Consider the following 24,388-nt stretch of genomic DNA (forward strand, 5'->3'; position numbering starts at 1 on the left):
ACGACGGCCTGCTGCTCATAGGAGACATCTATGCATGGATTAATCACACTCAGTGAAAAGGGACACTGAGATACAGCTGCTGTCACAGGATCTGCACAGAGGCAGCTTGGCACCAGAGTGTGCGTGCCAAGAGCACAGCCGGGCAAGGAGGGCTGGGAGGAGAGGGGCATGCTGCTGTCATGTGGTAAACCTGTTGAATTGCAGCCCATTCCCATATGATGCAGTAGCTACCACAGCATGCAAAATGAACACAATTTTTGCTGCTGGGCTTTTTACAACTCAGCTCTCTGACAGAGGTTCTCGGGCTGGAGTGAGGTGTTGTTCTGGGAGAGAAAGCACCCCTGTGCATCACAAAACCTCTCACCACTCCTTTGAAAAGCAATGAGTGCCCAGCACTGCTGGCTCTTTGGGAGGTGGCTGCAGCTTTGGGAATTCTGACAAAACCATTGCATAGACAAAGCAAAATCTACTGTCCTTCCAGCACATTGTAATCATTGACTTGGGCTTCTTTCCCAACTTCTGCCTTGGAGCCAAACCACTGCTCAAGTTTTTGATGCATATCCTGAATATTATTTAGCAGCAGCAGCAGCAGTTCTTCTTCAAAAGCCAGTGATAACAGTGCATTTTTGCCTAAGGAAAACACTGTTCTTTCTGGACAACTTTTTCTCCATTTTTCTTTAAGGAAGCACTGGGAGATCTCAGGACCGTGTATCTAAAATATTCATGTGATGGCTATTCATTATTCATGTAGGTTCACAATGCTCAATTCAGTGGTACTGCCAGCCTCAGCCTGACAAGCAGACCCATTAAGAAACCCTCCCCACAGCAGCCCTGAAAGAACACCAAGACAATTTTGCTCTGTGCACAACTGCAGCTGCTTGAACCCCCTTCTTTCCAGCTGTACTCAGAAGCAGGCTGGCACTGTAGGAAAAGTGGGAGCTTGTTCCACAAGGTTCCCATCTTTTGGTGAAGGTCTTGCTCCTCTTTAGAAAGAGCAGCATGCTGAGGAAACTCAGAATCAGGGCTGCGTGCCAAGGCTGAGCCCTGAGAAGGCACCAACCCCGCTGGGGCCCTCGGGTGAGTTTTTTAGACTCCGCTTCTTCCACCAGCCCTGTGAAGATAAAATCACCTCCTTGCCTGGCAGGGTGGGGGCAAGTTAATTAGAGAGAACTGCCTGTCTCTTTGAAGGCACAGAGCACCGGATGGGAAACCGATGAGATTTCTGCAGCTCCCATTGTGTCAGCTCTGCTGGGAAGTCTCACCCGGGCTGCCCACTGCTGCCCCTCCACATGGCCCCATGGTGGCAGCGCCCAGGACACAGCGTTGAGCAGAGGATGTGCCCCAACAACTCCTCTGTGCCCCTGGACTGGCAGCATGCTATGAAGATGGATGTCCAACACCAGCCCACCCAGCCAGCCCCTCCGAGGGTGCTGTGACACCCCAGGGAGGGCTCTGCTCCTCTGGACACCGGCTGCCCTTCTAATTATAGCAGGGGTGCAGGAAGCGCCGGGGCCGCCTGTGCAGGAAGCGGGGTGTGCCGCTCTGGGTGGCTGAAAAACAAGCGGCAGAGCTGTGCCGGCACCAGCACGGCCCCGCCGACAGCAGAGCCCCGGCCCCAGGGCTGCTGCCGGCCTTGGGCAGCCCGAGCAGCGCCGGCATCGCCCTGCTGCCCCAGGGCATCCGGGCCTGCCAAAGCGTGGAGTTCCCACAGTCTGCACATGGCCCGGCACCACCTGTGCTCCCAGCCCCGCTGCAGGATGGGGTGCTGCTCCCTTCAGAGAGGCAGGAGGGCAGCAGGGGTGGCATGTGGCTCCCATTAAACGCTGTTAAGGACCCTTCTCCCTGAGCTGTCCCCTGCCCTGCCAACCCATCTCAAGCTGCCTGCACTACTCCTGACTTGCTGCTGGCCAGAGCTGGATGTCGGCTGGCGGGGCTGGAGGCCACAGCACCCTGCTTGACACAACCAGTGTCGAGGCTCAGGAGCCACTGAGTCTTTCCACTTCATGGAAAAAAAAATAACAGTTCAGCATTTCCTTTGTTCGGAACAAAGAGTTAAAACTTTGACATGTTTCATAGTTACAGAGACTCTGAAATACTTTGTTTCAGAACATACTGAAATGCCAGTTTGCAGTGTTTCACTCTGTGTCACTTCAGCTGCTGTGACACAAGATGTACTGTTGCTACCTGGGGAGAGAAAGCCTGACTTGTTTTCATACACTGACAAAATCACTACATTCCCATGAATTATTTTGGTCTTGTCATATCAACTTTCCCCACCACTCTCCCCAACAAGAGATCCGCATCAGCTCCAATTCCAGCTGCTGGGCACAAAATCCATCCCTGAAGTGGGGCTGCTCCTTGCAGGGTTTCACGCTCTCCCATCAGACAGACCCTGGCACCTCCCCACGCTGCCCAGGGCAGTCAGCATGGGCAGCCTGGCAGTTCCCTCCAGCAGAGGTGTTGGACAGCTGCATGCTTGTCTGCACCCCAGAGACACCGTGCACCCTAGAACCTACGGGCTCGGGATGGGGTGTGACCATGGGTTCCAGCACAGACTGGAGTGGCCAGGGCAGGAGAGGGATGGAGTGGAGGGAGTGGAGGGAGTGTGGTCTGCCGAGGGCCAAGTGCAGCACTCACTGTGCTGCCGGCTCTGGGCCGCAGGGCAGAGATGGTATCTTGCAGATTTTCCCACGCCTCACTTGGGATTTGCATGCGTGCACTAAGGCAGGTGATGCTCGGTAGCTGCTGGGATATTGCATAAATACAGAGCAGGCTGTTGCACTCCCCTCAGGCTACAGCGCCGTGCAGATAAGCCCCCAGCATGCAAGCCCTGCACATCACGGGTGCTGCCGGCCTTGGAGGCCAGGAGGGAGCGTCGTGCTCAGTGGGAAGCAGGCAGCACGTCCTGGCCCCACGGGGCAGGCTCTGCTCTCACCGCGCCTCAGCTTCTCCTCCCGGCAATGAAATACACATATCCAACACCTTAGGAACAGCCCCAAGCATGGAGCAGGTGCCCCAAACTTAACTGGGCTGCTCCCTGCTGCCAGACTTCACCCAAAAGCTGTGGCACAACTCCTCAGCCCAGCACAGAACTCAGATCATTTTGTGTGGGAATTGCTGTCACAGACCACCATGATTTCTAATGTGCTCTTTAGCTGCTGAAGCGTGTGGCAATCATCCCTGCTGAGAACTGAAGCAGTTGCCACATAGCAGGAAAGAGCTGGTCCTGAATTAACTGGGCCCATTAATGAAGCAAAGAAAGCTACAATGGTCTGGCACACCGACTGGCGAGCAAGCATGGCGAGCCAGATTCCATTCTCAACCAGGGATGTGACCACAACACCTACTGCTGCACTTCCAAGTCGTACAGAGGCAGGTATTCTGCAGTGCTGCTGCTCCCTAGCCACCATCTGGAGCCCCCAGTGGGTCTCTGAGGTGCTGATAAGGAAACCTGTATCCCGAGAATGCAATGCAGAAATGGCAGTGCTGCTGCCTTGAGACTGGGGAGACCATGATGAAGACACAGGGGTCAGAGCTCCTCCTCTGACCAAACCCCTTAGACACCACTGGGGTTTGCAGACAAATATGCCCAAGGGCTGTTGGAGAGCCACAGGGCACAGCAGCCTGCACAAGCCATGCTGTGAAAACTTGGGAGTCTTGGTTCCTGAGCACAGATCACTTCAATCAGGATGGCAGAGACCAGCATGACTGCAAACAGCTCTGTGGGCATCATTATCAGAAGTGTCTGTGTACCAGCAGCAGACCCCCCAGCTCTAACCTCCCTCCAGAGGCAGCACTGCAGGAAGGTGTGTGGGCCTCCTTGCTTGCTCCATCCCACCTGCAGCAAACACCTGCCTGCTGAGCCACCAGCCCAAGGCTCAGAACAGGTTCCTCTGCCCACAGCTGGAGGCAGGCAGGGTTTTGGCAAAGCAGCTCCCTGGCATGGAGAGACGGCTGTGCCCACGCGTCTCAGAGGAGTGGATGGGGCTGCTCTCAGCCTTGCAGCTCACAACTCTGCTCAGGCAGGTGGCAGCTGCTGAGCACTGGGCAGGCATGGGTCTGTGGGTCTGAGGAGCTGTGGTTCAGCAGGACACCTTGAGGGAGAAGGCAGATCTTCAGGCACCTGGGGACTGCCACACAGTTGCTATCGGGCTAGGAGAGCAGCGAAAAGGATGTAGCAACAGTACTTCCTTCAGGCAGAAGAGAAGCAAAAAGCCCTTTATTAAAGAAACAAACTACACTTTTGTAGATTAGATCGTGGAACTGAGGATAGACTTGATTTCATTGGTGCAAGGAAGGTGACACCCTTTGTCACGTCTCTCATGCACCCTGCAGCTGCTTACCTTTATTATTAATTCTTCCTCTTATGTTTTCTTTGAGCAGCTTGAGAAAATCCAAGGCCGCTTTTCCCTGGCTTTTACCAGTATCCACACCACACCATGCGTGGGTGTCAGATGTCACCTCAAGCCATTGGATTTATTTTATGTGCACAGCAGCATCTTCTCTTTTCACCTGGCAAGACAAAGAAGACAAAAGAAAAGTACATTGAATGCTACATGGAGATGAATCAGCTGTACAAACCAGTGTCTTTCTCTCCCTGCTATGCAGTGGGATGGTGCTGCAGGCTGGCAGGAGCTGTCTGACACAGGCTGCAGCATTGCACATAGCGCTGTTATTGACCCAAACCTACCACAGGTCTCTGGAAACCATGGCTATGGCCAGGTGTCCCCTGGGACCAGCTGTAGCTGAGAACTCTCAAGGGACAGTGCTGACCACACTGCCCTCCAGTGAGGGGGATTTTGGAAATACAAACAAATGGGCAAGTGCTTCTTAATAGTTTTTGATGCCGGTCACTGTGATTACTTGCAATTCCCAAATAATCTGCTAGATGGCATGATGTAATAATAGTAATATTATTAATAATAGTAACAACAACAACAATGACAACTACATACTGATTTAATTGACCCAAACTCTAGAAATTATTTGTCAAATAATTTAGGCAAGTGGTTACATATTTTACTGCACAAGTATGTACTGCCCCCTTTTTGTCGAGCATTTATCCAAATTCTGGAGAAGCTCCACTATCTGCAACGCCGGAATTTCTGTTCTTTCTGGCAAGGATCTGACACATGACACAAGAAGCTATAGTAACAACACAGAGACCAACTTTCTCATTATGTCTGTGAGTGTACTCAGCAACCCCAACAAGAAATTACAAGACAGCTTCTTGTTCTTCGGCTGCTGCATATAAATAAAGAGCAAAGGATTACTCATACATAATAACTAGTATTTGCTGCATGCTCTTCAGGTCTCAGAGCTGGACTAACCAAACCAAAGGAAAGATCATGTTGCGAGAGCGGGATGTGTCCATGGCACACCCTGGCCGGGCAGGCTGAGGTTGGGGGTCTCCCGGCCCTGGGATCTTCCACAGCGTGGGGTCCCGCAGTGGCCTTGGGATTTTTACCAGTTTAAGAGGATTTTGGGCAGACGGATCCCCCACGGTGCCCTCTCCATTCTCCCCGCCGGGCTGAAAGCTGCAGGAAGGGCTCTGCACCCACCCTCCGCCCGTGGCCGTGGGCAGCGCGGTGCGGCGGGACGGGCGCACCGGGCTCCGCGCTCTCCGCGCTGCGGCCGCACCGGCGAGCGTCCCCCGCTGGAGGCCGCGCTCCGCCGCGAGCGGGGAGGGGACGGGGGCCGCCCGGCCGGGCTGGCACCGCCCCGCGCCCGCCCCTGCCCGCCCCACGGCGCGGCGGGGCCGGGGCTGGGGCCGGGGCCGGGGCGCCGCGGCGGGCGGCGCAGAGCGGCGGCGGCGGGCGGGCGGCGAGCAGCGAGCCGCTGGCTCGGCGGGCCCGGGCAGCGGGCGCTCCGCCCTCGGTGCGCGGGGCCTCCCCTCTCCGCGCCCGCGGAGCGCGGCGCCCGCCTATATCTACGGCCGCGGCGGCCCGGCGCCCGCAAGGATGTGAGGCGGGCGGGCAGCCCAGCCGCCGCCGCCGTGGCATGCCCCCCCGCGCCCGGAGCCGTCGGCGCGGCGCCTAGCCGCGGCTCCGCGGGGCCATGCTGCCCTGGAAGCGGAGCAAGGTGGAGCTGGCGGCGGGCGAGGCGCGGCGGCAGAGCAAGCCCAAGGGGTACGCGGTGAGCGTGCACTACTCGGCCCTCACCTCGCTGGCCCGCGCCTGCCCCGAGAGCGCCCTGCACCGCGTGGGCAGCATGTTCCGCTCCAAGCGGCGGAAATTTCGCGTCACCAGCGAAGACCCCACGTATACCGTGCTTTACCTGGGCAACGCCACTACCATCCAGTCCAAAGGTGAGGGCTGCACCGACCTGGCCGTCTGCAAGATTTGGAGCAAGAGCGAGGCGGGCCGGCAGGGCACCAAGATGAAGCTGACCATCAGCGCGCAGGGCATCCGCATGGCCCACGCCGAGGACAAGGGGCTGCGCCGGCCCGGCCACCTCTACCTGCTGCACCGGGTCACCTACTGCGTGGCCGACCCGCGCCTGCCCCGTGTCTTCGCCTGGATCTACCGCCACGAGCTGAAGCACAAGGCGGTGATGCTGCGCTGCCACGCCGTGCTGGTCTCCAAGCCCGAGAAGGCGAAGGCCATGGCCCTGCTGCTCTACCAGACTTCGGCCACGGCGCTGGCCGAGTTCCGCCGACTGAAGAAGCGGGACGACGCGCGGCACCAGCAGCAGCAGCTGGTGGGCGAGCAGAGCATCCCGCTGGTGCCGCTGCGCAAGCTGCTCAACGGGCAGTGCTGCTACAAGCCGCCGGTAGAGCGGAGCCGCAGCGCGCCCAAGCTGGGCTCCATCACGGAGGACCTACTGGGCGAGGAGCAGGAAGAGCGGGCCATGCACTGCGACTGCGAAGACATCCTGGAAGCGCTGGGCGAGCCCGAGGGCGAGCTGCTGCGCCCCAGCACCGACCGTGGCGAGAGCCCGGAGCTGGGCCAGCTCCTCCGCGACCTGGGCGAGCTCAGCCTGGGCAACGACCTGCGCTCGCTGCGCGCAGACCTGCGCGTACGTCGCCTGCTTTCCGGGGAAAGCACGGGCAGCGAGTCCTCCCTGGAGAGCAGCGGCACGGACGGGGCCGCCCCGCCCGGCAGCGACGCCGAGCAGCCGCCCCCCGGCGACCCCGAGACCGGCTGAGCCCTCGAGCCCATACGGGCGCGCGCGGTGCCGCCGGGGCGCACCGGGTTCCCTCCGGGAATGCACGGCCCCGCCGGGGCGCACCGAGTTCCTTCTGACCCTTCCGGGAGTTCACGGTCCCTGCCGGGAGTGCACGGCCCCAGCGGGGCGCACCGGGTTCCCTCCGGGAATGCACGGTCCCTTCCGGGCGTGAGCGGCGCCGCAGGGGCGCACCGGGCTCCCTCCGGGAATGCGCGGCCCCGCCGGGGCGCACCGGGTTGCTTCCGGGCGTGCATGGCCCCACCGGGGCGCACTGGACCTCTCCGGCCCGGCCGAGGCCCTTCGGGGAATTCCCGGTCCCACCGGTTCCCCGCGGTGCCGCCGCGTCCCGCAGCATCCCGGGGAGCGGCCGCCCCTCCCGTGCCGGTGGCCGCCGGAGCCGGACCCCGACTCGCCGCGGCCCGAGGAGGGGAGGCGGCCGCGGGCTGTTTACCTCCGGCTCAGCCCTTGAAGATCTGCCAAATTCCTGGAATAGCTTTCCCCGGGGAGGGCGGCAGGAGGGAGGTGTTGCGCCTTGTTTACAGTCAGAAATCTCACATCCGAGAGGCCCCCCCGCCGTTTTCTCCATTAAAATCACTCCATCGTGCTGTCGTGTCCAAGAGGTTTGCACTGTTGTGAAGTCGGGGGTTTTTTATTATTCTTTTTAAGTTAGACCTTTTTTTTTTGGGCCCCGGTCTTGTCCCCGGTCTCAATGCTCTAGATCTTTTGCTGTGCAAAAGAAGACTACTTGTGGCTGTTCACCTGTACATAGGGAAATGTATGCAAATACATTTTGTTATTTTTAAGAACACCACCATTGCGATCTCCTCTGTTTGCACATATGTGAAGAAAATAAAAGATGATGGTAACTTAAACTGAGGTCACTGTGGCAATTTGGGCTCTGTGTCGATTCCTGTAAGCAGCTGGTAGGGGGGGGGGAGGGGAAAGAGATCCTTTGGGAAGTGTTGTAGGTGCAGGAGAGCACTGCACAAAAAGGCTGTTTGAAGCATCAAGCGTGATTCCCAAGCTCGTTGGAAATGTTACACTACACGGAAACACACTGGGTGCTTAAGGACTCTTAAAAGGCACAGGGTTGAGGTTTCTCTCCGCAGCCTGTAGTGATGGGCAGGGAAGTGTGCTCTGGCTGGATCCTAGTACGGGGAAATCCAACGGCGGGGCCCTGAGTCTGGGCACTGGGAATACTGCACAGCGTTAATGCCACCTGCATCCAGGAGCTGCAGCTGGTCCCTGCTGCTCACAGTGCCAGCCTGAGACAATTTTATAACCTCACCCAGGGTAAGCAGTGAAGTTGATTAGCCACGGGACTGCCGCGGTATTTTTAGCTGTAAATCTGTAAGTGGCAGGCTCCCAGGGCAGAAGAGATGTTCCGGTTTCATTTGTCCCCAAGTGGAGGTATCAATTAAGGGATAATTAATCTGGCATTTCTGATGTCTAAATGTTTTCCACTGTGCCTGTGCTGCAATCGGTGGAGTCGCAAGAATGTCAATGAAAAGTCCAACCAGCTGCCAGGGCCAGGCCACACTCCTTGTGCAAGGAGCCTGCCTTGGAACTTGTAAATACCTCATTAAAACCCATTGCAAAATCTGCCATCACACCAGCGAGACCATTGTCTCAGTATGAGTCAGCTTGAGGAGGAAGGCACCGTGGTGTGGTTTTCATGGGGCAGTGGGGAGAGGGGGGAATCCCTTCAGAGTGGGCACCTTCTTTCCCAGGCACCTTCTTGCCTTGTGATGGGCAGCAAGATTCTGCAGGTGATGGTGGCACTGCTGGATTTGCTCAGGCCGGCACTGCAGAGACACACCTTGCTAAAGGAATAGTGTGTCTTGCTGCTTTTTCCCAAACAAAGCTCCCTTTGCCTTTCCCAGGGAGGGAAGTGGCACGAAGGGGAAATGAAACACCAGGGAGAGCTTATCCCAAAGTGCTTTCCCCAAGATAGGGCTTGCCAGACTGCCTGGCTGGCAGCAGGGAACCTCCAGTGCCCTGTGCTGAGGTGAGTGCCCAGATCCATGCCCACAGCTCTCTGTCACTGCCTCTCTCGGGACAGAGGGAGCAGGCAGTGCTTGGAGCACCTGGGGAGCAGAGAGGACACGCCAGGGGAGTCACAGGGGTTAATTAACTAACCCCGGGTGTAGAATGACCGGGTGGTGTTTGCTTTGTGTCCTCCGTGTGTGCTTAAAGGTGGCTAATGGCCTGAGCTTAGTCAATGCCTTTCCTCTCTCCAGAAGAGCCATCATGTCTGCAACAGTGAGAAAAGGTTTTTATCGCATGCCAGGGCTAAAAGCACAATTCCCTGAGCAGCAGTAGCAGCAGCCAGGGCCTGAAGCGTTTCCCCTTGAAGCCATTAGCAGGGCTACTGTGCAGTTTCCTTAGAGGCCTGTGCAGATCATTAGCAGTAGAGTCCAAATCCCTTTGTGCCCGTGGTATTTTGGTACTAGAACCATAGAAAAAAAATGTTGTATGTACATCTGCGGTGCTGTGTAAGGTTATTCACGTGAGCTTAGCTGCCCTCCCCTCCCCATAGCTGCATGCCTGGGCCTGCAAATGAGCACAAGTGCACGTGAGGAGAAAAAGATAATTTTATTTTCCACTCAGCAAGTTTGAAGGAACATCTTCCTAGAAAAAGGAGAGGAGAAGAGAACGAGACTTTCTCTCCATTAGATTTGAGTAAAAGGCTGAGCTGCTACTGTTTTTACCTTTTAAACAAGTAGCTGCTTGCTAAGCTGAAAAGTCTACTGCTGGCTGATGGGCAGGTGTGGGGAAGTGCAGCAGGGCTTTGGGAAGGGCTGTTCCCATATGTGAGGACAAGCTGTTCTATGGTCTCTGCTCGGTGACAGGGCTGATGCCAGCCCGAGCCAGGGCTGCTGCCCACTGGCAGTGTCCCACCGTGCGTGGCACTGCCCCTGCTCGCGCTGTCAGCAGAGCCACGCTCCCTGTCCATCATCCATCCATCCATCAGCACTAACTCAGCCCTGCAGCTGGGCATGGTGAATCAGCCCCTGACGCAGCAGAGGTGTGAGGGCTGTGCAAAGAGCAGCACAGGCTCTGAAACTGCTCCCCAAGAGCCGGCAGTCCCATCCCACCGCTGCCTTCCCAGCACAGGCAGGCACTGATAGCTCTGCCAGTAGGTTGGAACTGTGGGGAGAGAAGTCAAATGCAAAAAAGGTGTTTGCAGAATTACATGTCAAGCATTGCTATCTGACCCCTTGGCTCGGTGGGCCAGCCAAGGAGGTTTCCAGCACAGCAAGGATGAATGCTGAGCTTCACATCTCTCTGACCCAGCAGGCAGTGTGTGATGAACTGGCCAGAAAATGCCCATAAAAAACAACACAACACTAGGAAAGGCAATGATCCTGCTCTGAGCCTGACACATGGAGCTGATGCTTTGGCAAGTCAGCTTAGGTGCTGCACCAGGTGCCTGAGTTTCCCGAGTGTGTTATGGCTAAACAGAGCATGTGATTATTCCAGACAACAATGATGAGTCCCAGAGTATGAAGAGATAAGGGGAAAAGAGCCCTTTTTGCTAATACTATTTATTGACTCTGTATTTACTGGTGTACTACAGATTTTCTCCTGAAAATGAGACTGAGTGGGACTACACAAATGTGGAAGCATTGGCAGGATCCCATGTACAACTTCTTGTTTTTCTGTGCCCTTAGCATGCCCTTCTCCCATCTTTAGGTCTTCCTCATCCACAACAGGAAAAAATATCATGTGCAACCATAAAAATTAGCCAGTGGTCAAGTGGAATGAGCCAAGTCATGAAACGACTTTTAGCCCAGACTCTAGTGCTGATTTAAATCCAGAATTATTAGTTTAGTTTAGTTTGGAGATGTGCCTTGCACAGGGCACATCCCGTTTGCCTGAACAGGGGGGATGATGTGGGAACTGCTGGCTGAGGGACTGCTTTGGACTCTGGATGTGAAATCTTGTTGAATGGCACCAGGTCAGTGATGAAAACCTCTTCCTTTTGGGGGGCTACAGGCAATCCTCAGCAAACCCTGGGAGAGTATCAAACAAACCCTGGGACAGTTCCAAGTCACCTTCAGCACACACACTGTGAATCTCAGAGAAGCAGGAAGGCGTCAGGATTTCCTCCTTGGCGATGTGTTGGAGAAGAGCAGCTGACCTGTCCCTCTGCTGCTAGTCATGCCCAAGGCATCACAACTAGCACATTGCCCAATTCTTGGCCATCACACATTATTCAGTGGGGAAAAGATCCCCAATTTCAGCCTGCAGGGAAGGTACAGGGCAGACAACCTACTGTCAAACTGTCCAAGGGGTTGTGGGTGACAGCACTGCACAGACCCTGCTTTTCTTGGGCAAGGGTGGGCAGGGTCCCACTGATGATGAAAAAAACTGGTGTGCTGTGCAAGGAGGGTGCAATACCAGCCAGCTATGCCTTACCTCCTGCTTCTCCTGGAGGTGGGAAGAAAAAAAGCCTGCATTTCCAAGGTCAGCAGCAGCCCCAGCTCCTGCAGAGCTCATGTGCTGTGAAGGCGTCTCCCCCTCCTCACCCCAGCCGCTGGTAGCAGCAGGGGCTGTTTTCCCCAGCAGCTGGAAGGAGATGATGTGCAAGGACAGGAATGTGAGGGCAGGCAGCCAGGGCAGCACAGGGACAGCGTGGGGTCCCAGAGGCCAGGCCAGGTCGGTTCATCTGCGGGGCTCAAAGGGCCCCATGGAGGAGCTGAACTGACCTGGCCTCCAAGGTTCTGCTTCTCTCCACGTCTCCATCACCCACCCCAGACAAGGTGACATCTCCAGCTTGCTGCCTGCTGCCTTGTAGGGGCCTGAATCTTGGTCAATGCCTGGCAAGGTGCATGAGCTGGAGAGGAACAGAATTGTCCACAGCTACAGCCCAGCAGGAAATCAAAGCTATGCATTCAGAAAACCATGACATTCCCCCCTGCCGGTGGGGACTCTGCCAGTGGGAGGGCTGAGTGCTGTGAAAACACTCAGACAAACAGTTATATAATGAAGGACAAGATCCCAGTCCAGCCCTTGGCTCAACAAGGCAGCTCTGCAAGGAGCTGAGCTCCAGGCTGCAGCTGCCCAGCGCCTTCCAAAACCAACCCTGGTCACTGTGGTCTGTGCTGCTGCTGAGGGGTGGAGGTGGGAAAAAGGCTGCAGAATGCTTTTTCCCAAGATGGGAAATGTTCTGCATGCTCAGACTTGGTAAGCCCAAGAGCACAGCTCCTATCTGTGGCTTAACTCAAGTCACTTTGATGGTAGGAACTGGGTAGATCTGGGACAGGATAGTCCAGGTCTGATGAAGGTCAGGGTCTGCTAGCTTCAGGCATCTCAGCTTTCACGGCACTGCCCAGATGTCTTGGGTGGTACATCGTGGTATACATCATCTGTGCCTATACCCCAAAATGGGGGCATATGTCCTCAAACAAATGTTCTCTGCTCTGTGGGAAGGGCCCTGGAGAACTGGTCACAGCAAACGGCTTTGCCTCCTCCTGCTCGGAATGGAGGGCAGCTGGGCAGCCTGCCTCCTGCAGCTGGCCCTGCTGCCACCCCACAAAGAGGGGTGGCATGCTCAGTGTCACATGGGGGTCTGGAGATCCCTGCTGCTCTGGCACAGGCGAGCAGGGGACACAAGGAGAAGGCTCTGGGGTGGGATTCAGCTCTCCTCCCAAGGCACCATGCAGCTGCACTCGGTCTGCTCGGATGCATGAGCAAGCTGAACTGTGACACTAATCAGAGCTGACAGTGTTCCTGGAGGGAGCTGGCAAAGCAGCAGCACCAAAGTTGCTGCTGCTGCTGGGTCTGACCTGCACCAGGCTGGTCTGGCTGTGCCATGGCCCTTGAGTCCTGCCATGCTGGGGTTTGTGCTCACTCCAGCTCCACAGATCACAGTGGGAGGTACATCCTGAGCCTCAAGGGACGAGAGAGGCATTGCCCAAATCCAGCCCCACCGACCATCCACCCAGCATTGCTCTGCCCTTTCCAGCCAGCCCTGACTGCAGCTGGCCACTGCCTTTCCCAGTCCTGCACATTTCCCTCTGCCTCTCCCCTCTTATTGTGGCTCTTTGCCCGCAAATTGCCCTGCCCTCAGCACCACTGTCTCTCACAAGCTCTCTTCCTACACCAGTTTCCTGCTGAGTAAGAACTGCCACTTGCTGCTGTTTCACAAATGCCATTGAGGATTGCCTGCACTGAAACACAGTGCACGCAGCCTAGAGCAGTAAGGATTCCTCCTCTACTGGGCAGGGAACAGTTAAGGGAATTAGGATGAAAAGTTGATACAAATAATTTGGTAGCTCCTGTAGGAAGATTGCAATTTAGCTTAATTATCATAATTACATTTTCAATCTCTCTGCTAATACTTATGAAACAATAGAGTCAAGTGTGAATGCAGCTGCCTGCATTTCCTACCAGTGACTTCTCATTCTTCTGCTTAAAACAAGCCCGTGGGGACATTGAACCAGGCAACAGGAACTTCAGGTAGGGATGTGATATTTCCCCAGTACCTTATTTTGGGCATTGGGAAGCCTCATTCTCCTCTGCCTGGCACAGGGATTTTAACTTCAGCTCCAGGATCAGAATACGATTGTTTGAAACTAACCCACTTGGGTGTAAAAACATCATCTCTTCTGCTGGAAGTGGAGGAAAATAGTCTGGAAATATTTCTTTCTGAGCAGGGAGACCCACACTTTCTCTGCCCAGTCTGTAGTTGATGGCCCCCAGAGGCAGGTCCATCCATATTTATGGTGGCCCAGGAGATAAGACCAGTGCAAGCAGAGAGCCAGGCCTAGGCAGCTGCTGGCAGGAACATTCATTTGTAGCAACTAATCAAAGCTGAGTGCTAGTGATGACTTCTGAATATGGCCAAGATCATGTTTAACCTTCAGCCTGCTCCTGCCTTTGCTCACTGGGAAGAAATGGATGCTTCCTTCTCAGCAGCAGGGGCAGGTTCTGTACCCTGCCCACTGCCTTCTCTGGGGGTCCCAGGAGAGCCTGACCAGAAGGTGTCTTGCCAGGGCCCCAGCAGCAACAGGCACCATGGCCAGGGGGCAAATGAGCAAGGGGAGGATGCAGCCACAGAGAGCTGAGTATGTGCTGCCTCCATCATGCATAGATGCCTGAGGAGCACTCAGGGCCATGGCAAGTCCTTCCCCATCCCAGCATCTGCCTTCATTTGAGATGTAGCACACAATACACAGGTCTCTGTGCTGGTCTGCCCTTGGCTCTGCACAGCTGCTCCACCCCACGTCCCAGTGTCCAGCCATGTCCCCCCTGGCATCCCCAACACCTCCACACATCCAGCTCTGATCAGAGCAGGACTGGGGCAGGTGTATGAGTTTGGGCCCCCTCAGGGCAGTCTGCCACTATCCTTGCTGGTGGCACTGTCCTGCCACACTGCTCCGGCAAGTTGTGGGTTGAGAGCTGAGCTGCTTATCTTTAGTGCTGCTCTGATCTAATTTTACTTTCTCAGGTAATGCCCAGGCTTTAGAGAGTATCTTGTAATGCAAAGGCTCTGCATGGCAAGGAGGGGAGTCCCTGCACTAATACAGCAGTTATGCAACATGCACTGCTACAGCAGTTATCCCACATGCACTGGTACAGCAGTTTTCCCCCACACCAGTACAGCAGTTATCATGCTGTACATCAGTTTATGTGCACCAGTACAGCAGTTACCCTACATGCATTGGTACAGTTTCCCCTATACCAGTACAGCAGTTATTCCCCATGCATGACTTGCTGTAAACCCTCTGGCTGCAGTGCTGGCTCAGCAGATTTCCAGCAGAGCATACAGCATGGTCCAGCTGTGCAGGAGACCTGAGGTCCACCAGGGTCTGCTGGAGCTGATAGTCACTGTAAGATCTGCCTTCTCTCTGTTTGGACTTTCACTGCAATCCCATAAAGACATTTTGGTTGCTGCTGCTTTGAAATAAGATGAATCCCTGCCTCTTCACAGCTCTCAGTGCTGTTACCAAAGAGAAGAACACCAAGGAAATCAGACTGTCAGCAGAGAGGCAGAGGAGCAAGGACCACTACAGGCAAAGGGTATTGTAAGGGCCTGTTGTGCAGCAATAGTAACACCAAGAGTCCTTATTATACCTTGGGATAACCTAGAGGCGAGGTCCATCAGCCAGGCCATTGGTGTTCATTATTTCTGCTCCCCCATCTGGGCTTCCAGGACTTGGGATGGAACCTGAACTCAGGTCACTCATGGCCGTGCAGCCTCCCTGTGAAAGCAGTTTCATGTACACTTGCACTCACACTGCCCCAAGGCACCTCTGTAAGTAAAGCTCTGCAGAAGGCTATTTCAGGAACCAACATGACTCTCCCTGATGTCAGGACCAATTAGTTATATCCTGCAAAGGAAAAAAAAATCTACTAAAGCCAGCTCTGGTGGGACAATGACATTAAGATGTTCCAGCTGCTCATCTGGGTTCCCCAAGCAAACCAGAAGCTAAACATAGCCCTGGGAAAATGGCAGGAGGGGGTGGCTGCTGTCCTCTGCACTGAGGTCTCCTAGGGCAATCATCTTCTGTGTGGGACATCCCCTCTCTTTTGTACTCTGGAAGCTCAAAGGTACTGTGCTACCCTTGCTCTGCCACTGCTCAGACTATAGCTCCTGCACTAGGACAATAACTGAGATCAGTCTGAGCTCATCTTTGTGGGCTTGGTTTGTGTTTTATCCCACTTGACCAGGCCATCAAATCTCAATGTCATTTTCCAAGGAAATACTCATTTGAAGGAAGAAGAGGAAAAAAATAATTAGTCAAAACAGTGAGAGACAGAGAATTTTAAGCATTTCATATTCTCATTGTCCTCCCCCACAATGGTATTATCCTTCTCTAAATAGATGCTGAACTGAAGACATAACAACACCCTACTTCCCCCAAACAGCTCGAGTGAAACAAATGCAGGAAGTTTGAAGGGGTTGGAGCAGAGCTGTGGCCAGACAGGAGCCTAGGCACCCCCATGGGCTTCTTGGGGCCATGGGGGCTTCACAGGGCTGGCAGCTGAGCTGCAGTGAGCCAACACCCAGGGTCTTGTCCTCATGAAATAGGGGCTGCTGCCCTTGCACTGCAAAAGAGCTGATATGGGAGCTCCTGGCCCTCAGTCCCAATGTCTTGGTGCTGTCCCCCTCCCTAGGAAAGCACCAACAGGGCAGCCCTGAAGAGTGGCAAAGGCAGCAGGAGGGACACAGACTGCACAGCCCATCACAGCTTAGTCCAGAAAGCTGCTGGTGGTGGGCTGGCCTGTCTGCCCCTGGCACAGTGCAGCCCACTGGGAGCAGCTGCCAGCCAGCACAGCCCCAGTGCCAGTGTGTGATGCCATGTGTGATGGGCAGGGAATCAGTGTGCCCTGGCTGGGAGCAGCTGAGCTGTGCTGCAGTGCCTGCTGTGCTGTGGGGAGCCCTGCTGCTCCCTCTGTGCCGTGCGTGGGTGACAGGGGCACCCCAGCCCTGAGCAGCTGCCACGGTCAGTTCCTTCAGATGGGGGATTGAGGTTCCCCTGTCACACCCGTGTGCTCTGGGGACAGCATTCCCTGCCCTCTTCCCGAAGCTGAGGGACATTCTCTCTCCCAGGCAAGTGCCAAGGCTCACCGAGTACCGGGGCTGTGCTGGGAGCCCTGTTTGATCAGGACCAGGGTTATCCCATGCGGGGGCAAAGCCCCTGGCAAGAGCCACACTGAGACAGGCAGACGTGGTTTGTCCCTGGGGAAGAGGCAGCTCTGCCTGCAATCCCTTCGAGCCTTGACCAGGTTCAGCTCTAGAGAAGATGTGCGACTTAAATCACAGTACTTCAACAACTTTTCACAATTGTCTTTAATGGCAGAGCCATCAGCGAGGCACTCTGAGTGCAGTTAGACCTTCCCTCCCTGAGGAATGCTGCTAACTGAAACTAAAGCACAGAGGCAAGGAAATTGCTCGATGAAGTAGTTTGGTAATTGTGAAAAAGAAGAACTTGTTTTCTTTGTCTTGCAACAGCAAATTGCACAACATGACCTGCAGTGGCTTCAGCTCGGCAGGTTTTCAGGAGAAGGTTGTGGGGTGATCTAAAATCCAGCTGTGAGGAGGGAAATGATTCCTGCTATGGGCTGGATGGTATCTATAAGGAATGTGGCAATGGGGGATTGGGGTGGCAGTGATTGTGGTTGTTTTCCTATTCGGGTGCCCTACCTGGGCATGGGTGAGCTCTCCTCTCCTGTTTGGGGGCCAGTTCAGAGAGGACCTGGCTCAGCCCCAGGGCTTGCCTGTGTTCCCGGGGTAAGGTGAGCTAACAGAGCTTTTAAAGAGGAGCTTTTATGAGCTCATTTTGCCGGGTTGTTTTAAGAACCATTATGGTGATGATGACTTTTAGCCTTGTAACATAAAAATATCTTTGTCAAGGTGAAGAGATGCTCTTCAAGCCAATCCAAGGTGGAAGGAGAAGAAAAGTCACTAGGAGAGGTCAGTTAGAATGAATTACTTGTCCTGCTGTCATCCCTACATACCTCAGGCCCAAGCTGGATGTGCTAGGTGCAGGACAAAAAAATAGAAGACAAAAATACGTAGTGCTGAGATGAACCAGCAGCAGATATCAGAAAGAGCCCAGGTCAGGAGAGCAAGCCCAGTCTGAGGTCCCTCTCCTTCCGCTCTTCTGATTCTTTGCCCTCTTCTCATTCCTTCCTTTGCCAGGTGCTGCTGCCCCATCCTGGCTTTGTCATTCAGATGCAAATGGGAATTTGAGGCATGAGGCAAAGGACCTGACACCTTACATTTAATTCAACTCACAGAAGTCTACTGGGTGCTAGTAGGAAAACAAAAAAACCAAAAAATAATCCCACAGAAATCTTCCATCTCGGTATTATCCCACTTTTAAATGGTAAAATCTGTGCTTTGTTCTCAGCTGTTGTTGCAAAAGTGAACCACTTTCAGCCTCTCACCTTACTGGTGGGCTGCCTCTATGCAGAGCTGCTGAGCACAGCATGGAATGAGAGCCCTCGATTGGCCTAGAAACCTGGAATGTGTGAACCTTGTTAAAATGCACACAGGGAGCTGGGCTTTGAAGTGGAGTGAAGCCAAAAGCCGTGAGTCCCCACAGGATGCTGTGTGGCTGTTCCCAAAGCTGTGGCTGTTCCAAGGAGCACACTCCAGCTGAGAGACACGCTGTACCTGACAGTCAATGCCTCCAATAACAGCCCTAGAAATAGCTCAGTGCTAGATGGTGCTCTCAAGAGACTGATGAATGTTGCTGACTCTCTGCAGCATCTCACAGCTGGATCCTTATGGTTGCACCTTCCCTTGGCTCACCAGCACCAGGCCCTTCCTTGAGGGCCTGCAGCACCTTTGCCTGATGAGCACTGAGTTTTGCTCAGCTGGGATGGAGTGAAAACATCTTTGGTTCTGCAAACATTGCAGGCACATTGGCCTCCCCTGGGGCTCTGCCTGCCTGAGCAAATCCAGCATGCAGAGCTGCCAGGATAGTGTTTCCCTTTCTTTTTGGAGATGTGACTCTGGGAAGGGAATGAGCTCTGCTACCTCCTCCAGCTGGGAGAACGCCAGTGCTCAGCAGTGCCAGCTGGTGACTTCCTGGGATCATCATGTCCTGCTCAGCCATGGGCTGCACACTCTCATTGCACTCTGTGGGGCCTGGGATGCTACAATGAGACTTAACACCCCTCCAGCCCCACTCCCAGCTCTCTACATACCCTGGGGCTGCTGCCACTCTGAGCTGGCTGGAGGGTGCTGCCTCCCAAGTCATCCCAGATCCTTCTTTATCCAGTGGCAGGTGGCCAGGGAGAAGCCCTGGCCTCAGCCAGGAGCCAGCAATTTAAATGTTAAATGTTCAATTAACAGAAATGGGACAGCAAAGGTAACACAATCAGCCAAGTTCCTCCTGCCATGGAGCCAGATCCATGCTGTTGGCTGCTGTGCAAGATCTCTGTGCAAAGTTGAACTTCATTTCCCAAGTGGCCACTGTTTATCAATGAACAAAGTGAGCCCTTGCCCATGTGAGCAGCGCTCACCAGCAATTCTGCACAGCACAGCAACCTGCAGCTCTGGAGGGTTGAAGTCCAGAAAGCCATTCTCCCATCCATCCATCCATCCATCCATCCATCCATCCATCCATCCATCCATCCATCCATCCATCCATCCATCCATCCATCCATCCATCCATCCATCCATCCATCCATCCATCCATCCATCCATCCATCCATCCATCCATCCATCCATCCATCCATCCATCCATCCATCCATCCATCCATCCTCTCTCTCTGCAGAGAAAGCAGGGATGCTCCTCCTCTCAGCAGGTAATGTAGGGAGGATAATTCACTTATTAAGTAATTTAGTGCAATTCTTAGTTATTAATACTGTGCTTTCTATTTTTTTAGGTTCTGTGTAATTGCTCCTCTGCTCTGACTCATGCTGTTCCAGGGGGTAAGAGCTGTGCACTGTATCAGCACTGCCTGCAAGATGCATGAGCTCCTTAGCTCCTGCCTAGCCTGGCTGAGGGGATCCTCTCCCCTTCTTTCCATGCCAGACCCTGACCAGGGACAGCCTGGTCTCTGTAACCTGCTCCAGCCCATGGCCCCGAGCTCCTGCAGCAGCACTGATTTCTCTGCAGTCACTCTACAGGGGAAAGAAAAAAGCTCCCTGGTATCTGTTTTATCTGTGTCCATCTTAAGCTCTGGAGAAAGGTGCTATTAGAGCTCAGCAGAAGGGTAATTTTTTTTCTTTTTACGTGATTGAAATGAGTTATATGTGCAAAGCCATAAACTGTGTCTGATGCCCATCTGCTCTTGTTCACCCACAGTACCTTTCAATTAGTGTCCCAGATCAGCACCACTGGGGCCTGATTTGCACCCAGAGATCTCCAGAGACCCCAAGCCTTCCCCTCCCCAGTCTGCTCTCCCCAGGGCCATTGCAGTGCTGCAGAGGCTGGGCAGACAAAGGCTGTGTGTGAGCAGCCTGGCTTCTGACCCAGACAGCTCCATGACTGGGCTCCCAGCCTCAGCCCCCATTCCAAGAGTTCACAGAGTGGCCACTATCCAAGCCCTCCTCAAGGACAGGGCATTTCACTCAGTCACAGCCCTCATATCCTCACTACAGGTGATGTGTCCCATGCTGTGGGGCTGTGCCAGCCTGCATTGCCACCCTCTGCCAGCCCTGTCCTTGGCATGGCCTGGAGGCAGGGGATGCTCTGCCTGGGGCTGCCGTGAGTGGCAGCTGGAGATGTTTCAGGTAGCTGTCCAGAGGGTCTGCTGAGCAGCCAGGTTCCATGAGTTATTTATCAGCTCTGGGAGGGAAGCTGTGATAAATAATACATTGGCACTCTCACATTCTGCGTGCATGGGTCTACAGATAAATATTTCATTCTCAAGGAACACACACAGAAGCTTGTTGATAAATAAAAATTGGAAAATGTTCTATTGGATGGTTTTAAATATGAGTCTCCCCTTGCATCTGAAGAACATGGTGTACCTGGTGTACAGCACAAAGATGCTAATTTCCCTCAGCAGAGGCTGCCTAAAATGTATCACTGCAGCACATTGGGCACAGTGCCCAGTGTAGCACACACACCCCAGAAACATACAGCCCTGGCTTTTCCTTCCACACCATTATTTTAACATCACTTTTATAACAACACTATTCAAGCAGCTTTTCTAATTATACCTTGCACCGACTGGGCTCAGGACACAGCAGTCAGCCTTCTAAATATTAGCAGAGAGACCCAGAAGGCAGCACATTTGCTCTTGTAAGTGTCATTGGAATTTGCAGTGTGCTCAGGCCTGACTAGCAATGCCAAGCTTGTTACTGCTGTTTAATTAGGCAGGTGGCTTTTCCCATTGGAAAAACATGATAGGGAGTGGGAAACCCATGGGTCCCACCAGCCCTGCCAGCAGCATGGAGCTGCCATGAGCTGCTTCCTATGCCTCTTGGGGACCCAGAGCACTCCTGGGCTTGAAGGCAGCTGAAGGGATGTGCAGCCTTCTCCCCAGGGAGCTCCTGCCCTCAGTAATTGCTGCTTGGAACACCCCAGAGCCCACGACCCAGGACCAGCACCCACATGCAGCTTTGGCCTCTGCCAGCCCAGCACCAAGGGCAGGTGAAGGAGTTGTTTTTCTCCTAAGTGTGGTTTGTAGAGCAGATCTCTCCTGGCTGTCTCTGAATGTAGTGTTGGAAGTGGATTTAGCAGGGTCATTGTTCACTTGGCTTTCCAGAGAAGGCCATGGGCTGCAGATGCCCTGGCAGAAGCCTCTGGCAGAGCCTGGGGAAGCAGCACACCCCAGCAAACAACTGAGTGCCAATCACACCATGCCTGGCTGCTTCACCAGGAGACGCCTATGCAACATACTGACATATTTGGAATTTTTCCAGTGGCTGGATTTGGCTGCACTGACTTGTGATTTTTTATGAGTAACCCTGTTTTGTGCCCTGCTATCACAGCTGGGTGCTGTGCCATGCTGGCTCTGGTCCCAGCAGTGTGCAGAAAGCTCCCAGCACCCACTGTACCACACTTTGTGCCACCGCCCAGAGCAACAACGAGGGATTTCTCACCTGGAAATCCCAGGGACTGGGCCAGGCTGCAGCAGCACAGCTTGGCAGGCAGGCTTTGATCACGGGCCAGGGCTTGTCCCCAGCAGCGGTCCCAAGCAGGGATGCAGCACATCAAAGGGCAAGGAGGAATAGCTCCTGCTGAGCACAGCAGGGCTCTGTGCCACCAGACTGCCCCAGGCCCCTGGGAAAGGCACGGGCAGGGAGCCACTGCCCCAGGGAGGGGAGGCTTGGAGGAGCTGTGAGGCAGATCCAGGCTCAAGGAGGAAAACCAGGGGAGATAGTCCAAGGAAGGAAACACAGCAAGGAGGCAGTGGTGGGAAAGCCAGTCAGGAGGCTGGTGGTGTGCCTCCAGGAATATGCCTTGTGCTCTCTGGGGTCATGAGACACCAAGTCACCTGGGTTTGTCTTTAGCAGCCCTTCTCTTCCTCATCCTCTCCTAGGCTCCATCACTAACAAAAGTGTCCATCCTCTTGGCAATGAAATTGTAGCCACGTTTCTTTCTCGGCATTCCCTGATGGGCATTTTATCCCACAGTCCCCCAGGAAACTGTTCTGCCAGCCAGAAGAGTTAGAACACATTAAACTTCATAGGGAGCAGGGAAGCCCTGCAGGGTGCAGGACTATTCCAAGAGGCACTGCAACTCAGGTTTTGGAAACTGGACTGCCAAGGGGACACACCTGACAGTACTGGGGGATGCACAAACCTGCCAAGAACCTGTGGATGTGGTGGTACAGGATTGCACCTTGCAAAACATGACTTGGCAGGCAGTGGGGAGAGGTGCTTTGATGTCGTGTCAGCCAGCTGGAATTACAGCCCAGTCCACTCTTCCTTGAGGGACTTCTGCATCCCTGGGAGGAGGCTTTCAGACAGGAGGGCACCACGGTGACATTGACAGGGGCTGCACTGCCTGTTCACTCTGAACATGGACTGCCATCCCTGCTCATGCTGTACTTTTATGCCCTGGCACCTTCTCCCACCTGCCATGTGGCATCACTGCCAATTGCCAGCAGAGGTTCACTTTGCCCATCCTCCTCTTTGGCAAAGATTTTTTGTGTGGTAGCACCTTTTGCTTTTCCCCCACCTGGTTCTTGCATGAAACCTGCAGAGAGATCATTCTGTTAAGCCTAGGAAGTCTGAAGCCACAGTACACGTAACTAATGAAGTGTGGGAATTTTATTTCTAGTCTGATCTAATCCCTATGCTGCAGGTCCCCACTTCTTCCAGCTCCATTAGGAAATTCCCATGCTGAGTAATATGGCAAGAAACAGTCTCAGAAGGAGGATACATTGCACCCAGGCCTCATCTCATCCTACTTTGATATTGGTTTATCACACTGAATAAACTGAAGTAATTGTGCAGAAAATTGCTCCATCCACATCATGCCCATCACACATAAGGATTTTCTGCTCCGAGTAACTTGCTGTCACCAGTGCTCAGGCCCACCTCTGACAGCAGTTCCCTGGGAGCACCAGGCAATGTAAGGGTGCTGTGGGGGCCAGGAACTTTATCCCTGGGACAGCAGGGCAGCAGCTCACAGTGGGACAGAGCAGGACACAGGGGGCAGCCCCATGTTGGTGCTGGTTTGGGGAGTGATGCCTTCACAGTGGTGGGGCAGGGGCAAAACCACCATCTCCACAGGAATATGTGTCTCCTCTGACTGGTGTCTGCAGGCAGTGACCAATGCCCAAGGCTCTGACTAGTGCCCAAGCCCTGGGCTTTGTTCTCCACAGGACACTGACCAACATCCAGCTCCTGCTGGTCCTGGCAGGGAAGTGCTGGGATGGCAGGGTCAGGCACAAGCAGGTCACAAGGACAAGTGACTGAAATGTCCTACATAACAGCGTGTGGGAGAAAAGCCTCCACCCCAAGGACTCTTGTACTGCCTGTGACAACCAGAAAGGGAATAAAAATAGTGTCTATTGTTGTGTGCAGGCAGCAGGCTGCAGCAGGGTTGTGTAATGGTACCAGCCTGCACAGGCTGCCTCTCCCAGACATAGCAGGGAGAGCTATGTGGGTCAGCTGGGCACAGCTCAAAATGGGGCCAGGTGGCAGTGGTCCCTGGTGGGCAGGAGGGATGACCCAGCCACTGTCATAATGCCCAGCTGGACTCCCCAAGCTCCAGTCTGGGGCTGCTGCCAGCAGCTGGCACAGTTCTGTGCTGTGCTCCCCCAGCCTGCCCTTCCCTGGAGCAGGCCAGGTCCTGCACCTCTCCTCTAGCCCTAACCAGCATGCCAGCTCTCCTCTGGATGCTATCCATTTTCCCTGCCTCCTCCCAGGCCAAAGATCCCAAAGCCAGCCAGGAGCAGCCTCACTGCTGCCCAGTGGAGGAGACACTCCACTGTGTCCTGCTGTACACAAGGGATACATTTCCCCCTAATCCTGGTCTGCAAAACTGTGAGATTAAGAAGGGGAAGAGCTTCCCAGCAGCCAGCATGGCATCAGCAGGAGCCAGGCCAGCTGGACTGGCAGCTGTGCCAGGGCAGCCATGCTCCTGTCCTCATCCTGTGCACTCTCAGATTTTGCAGCTGGTGCTTTGCCGATTGTCTCACAAATTGCTTTCCTTTACCATGGTCCTGTCAAGTGATTTAGCAAAGCCAGGATTTTGCTTTTTTATGGATTAAACACAGGTCTGTTGATACCAGCAGGAGCAGGTCTCTGGCCAGAGCTGTGGCTGCAGGGTAAGTGGGTCAGGGAAGCAGCTTT

At 54.4% G+C, this 24,388-nt stretch overlaps 3 protein-coding genes across 8 annotated transcripts in view; all 3 read left to right on the top strand.

The window, feature by feature from the left end:
• OPA1 (OPA1 mitochondrial dynamin like GTPase) overlaps positions 1 to 24,388 on the top strand; it is a 399,390-nt gene that overhangs the window by 320,279 nt on the left and 54,723 nt on the right. The window lies entirely within an intron of this gene.
• Positions 1 to 24,388, top strand: part of DLG1 (discs large MAGUK scaffold protein 1) — a 434,654-nt gene that overhangs the window by 32,763 nt on the left and 377,503 nt on the right. The window lies entirely within an intron of this gene.
• FAM43A (family with sequence similarity 43 member A) lies at positions 5,767 to 8,057 on the top strand. The gene has a single exon (XM_079314925.1). The coding sequence runs from the start codon at positions 6,058 to 6,060 to the stop codon at positions 7,144 to 7,146; it is 1,089 nt and encodes a 362-aa protein (XP_079171051.1). The 5' UTR covers positions 5,767 to 6,057; the 3' UTR covers positions 7,147 to 8,057.

The sequence above is a fragment of the Erithacus rubecula genome (assembly GCF_903797595.1).
Source record: "Erithacus rubecula genome assembly, chromosome: 11".
NCBI lineage: Eukaryota > Metazoa > Chordata > Aves > Passeriformes > Muscicapidae > Erithacus > Erithacus rubecula.